General features: G+C 40.0%; 1 protein-coding gene across 1 annotated transcript; it reads right to left on the minus strand.

The window, feature by feature from the left end:
• Positions 1–6: 6 nt before the first annotated feature.
• Positions 7–1647, minus strand: LOC122335587 (heterogeneous nuclear ribonucleoprotein M-like). The gene is made up of 2 exons (XM_043233429.1): positions 1372–1647; positions 7–717 (listed from the first exon to the last, which is right to left on the minus strand). Exons 1-2 carry the CDS (start codon positions 1416–1418, stop codon positions 504–506), a joined length of 261 nt encoding a protein of 86 aa, XP_043089364.1. The 5' UTR covers positions 1419–1647; the 3' UTR covers positions 7–503.
• Between the last annotated feature and the right edge of the window lie 727 nt (positions 1648–2374).

The raw sequence follows: 2374 nt of genomic DNA on the forward strand, positions 1-2374 counted from the left end.
TTTTTAAGGGCACAATAATGAAGATCAGCTGCAACAACATTCACTCTGGCATTCACCTAAAAAAGAAAATGCAATTTAATTCTACAGGCAACAATTTCCACATGAAATTCCCCATGCGTACGAATCATTAAGCATGGAGGGGCTGCTACACATGGATAGGGAAAAATGTGACCACTCATATAGTACTGAAATACTAACCAACAGGTTAGGTTGGGGAAAAAAACAAACTACACACTTTCTCCAAAGCCAAAGAGACCAAATGATGGCATCAGATTCGTATAAATGGATTAGACTCGATTCTGTGTGTACGTGCGTTTCGCACAATTTTTAAAGTGCCATCCACCAACATTAGCGAGCTTGAATTATTAATCGTTTTCCACAACAGACAAGACACTTTTCCAACAGACCACTTCCCCATGATGGGATGTTTATCCTCTGACCTAAAGCAACTGAGTAGGTGGCCACCTTCGAAACCCCCAAAACTAAAGCTCCATGGCTCTAGGCTAACGTAGATGTGCAGCTGAACGCAACGAAAACGTACCTTTTTCCTTCATGAGATCTTTGAGGGTTTGCCATTTAACATCATAGGGGATGTTGCTGACAAACACACGGTATCTCTTGTTGGGGTTCCCGTAAGGTTCAAAGCGGCCCCCTCCACCGCGCTTCTGGGGCCTCTCCTTTCTCGACTCATGGTTGGACTTGCCGTTCACCGCATTTCTGCATAAAAGGGGGAAAATGTAACTCGATAAGAGTTTTTCCAGCCAATGAGAAAATTATGCAATCGAGCTTGATAAATGCACATTTAAGCTAGTCGCTCTAAAGCTTTCTACTAATAAGAAACGCGATAAAAATTAATAATAATAATTCCACAAACAACTTGTAACAGGTTTCAGTTCGCAGCCACCGAAACTATTTTTATTATTTTCTTTAAGTGATAAAGAACAAAAAAGCACGCAATTTCTTGCTAGATGCTAGCATCTAGAACAATTCGTGGTTTGCAACGGGCAAGAAATTGACCAAACGCGCAACAAACTAGGCCGCAGCAAACAAAGGACACTCAACCTGGATTTGTTGCGTAACAAAAAAAGTGGTTCAGATCTCGTCTACGCGCTTCATTTTGTATATCAGGCACATTTCGTGCGTGATGTTTCTTTGGCTCGTTTCCTCCCATTGTGGATCCGACGACTCTTTGTTTCATCGGGACACGAACCAAACAAACGAGTTCGTCCTTTAACGCTCGCGTTTCAGCGCAATCTAGCTAACCTTAATAAAAAACGCATTACGCACACAAAAACACCCCGTACACGCTATCATTTTAGCAATATAACAGCAAAACGTGGGATTAAAAAAAGCATGCAGTTGTCGCGTTACCCTTGTTCTTGTTTCTCTGGCTTCTCCGATTTAACCTCAGACGACATTTTGCCTTCAGTTGTTCGCTGTCCTCCGTTTTCGGATCAAACTCTTCTAAACCACGCGGACTGGGTCTAGATGCCGATTAAAAAGCAGGTTGAAGTCGTAAAACCGGTTAGGGTCGTGTTGTTGTCCCGTTGCGTCGCCGCTACCGCAAAAAAAAACCGTCCGGTCGCCGCTCGAGTCCTTCGTCGGGTGAAATGGCGGCGACGCTGAAAGCGCGAGGCAGATATTGGCAGCGACGAGGTGCATGATGGGAAACAGCGTGTGACGCATTCTGGTTTGAAACTCTCAGGTGGCCGGGTAGCGTGGGACTTCTCTGAGTTTCACCGTGGTTGTTGTTATAACCAGAGCATTGCGACTTTACTGGGTTCATTTGAGAACAGATCTTTTTGTTTTCTGAACGCGTATAAAATACGAAGGATTGCGTGTTTAATTGCACATGCACAAGAGCCAAATATTCAGAAAGTAACCAAATATTCTAAGAAAGAGATTCTGTCATTTTCAGCACAATGAACAGTTTTACTCTATTATTATTATTGCATTATTATTATTATATATTTTTGAAAGAGACAAAAATGTATTGTGGTGAAATGTGTGTGTGAAGAAAACAAAGAAAAATCAAGGTACACATCGAAATATCACTTTAAATTGTTTTCCATTCAAGTTGTAATCTTTAAAAAGTAGGCAAACCACGCTTTAAACGTTTCCTTGTGTTGGATACTAATTCATTATTAATTAAAAAGGTTTTTCTAAAAATGCTTTAAATGTTATTTCCACCGCGTAATGCCGCGTAATAATTTTTTGACTATATCAATTTCATTTAAATTTCCAATTCAGCTCATTTGATTTAAAATCTTTATTGAAAATAAAAAATTCTAATTCAATTAACATCCTAAGAGGCTTTTGAAATTCTGTTAATATATTAAAATGCTGTAAAAGACCACAGCAGGTAAAAAGTTAA

The sequence above is a fragment of the Puntigrus tetrazona genome, unplaced genomic scaffold, assembly GCF_018831695.1.
Source record: "Puntigrus tetrazona isolate hp1 unplaced genomic scaffold, ASM1883169v1 S000000824, whole genome shotgun sequence".
Lineage (NCBI taxonomy): Eukaryota > Metazoa > Chordata > Actinopteri > Cypriniformes > Cyprinidae > Puntigrus > Puntigrus tetrazona.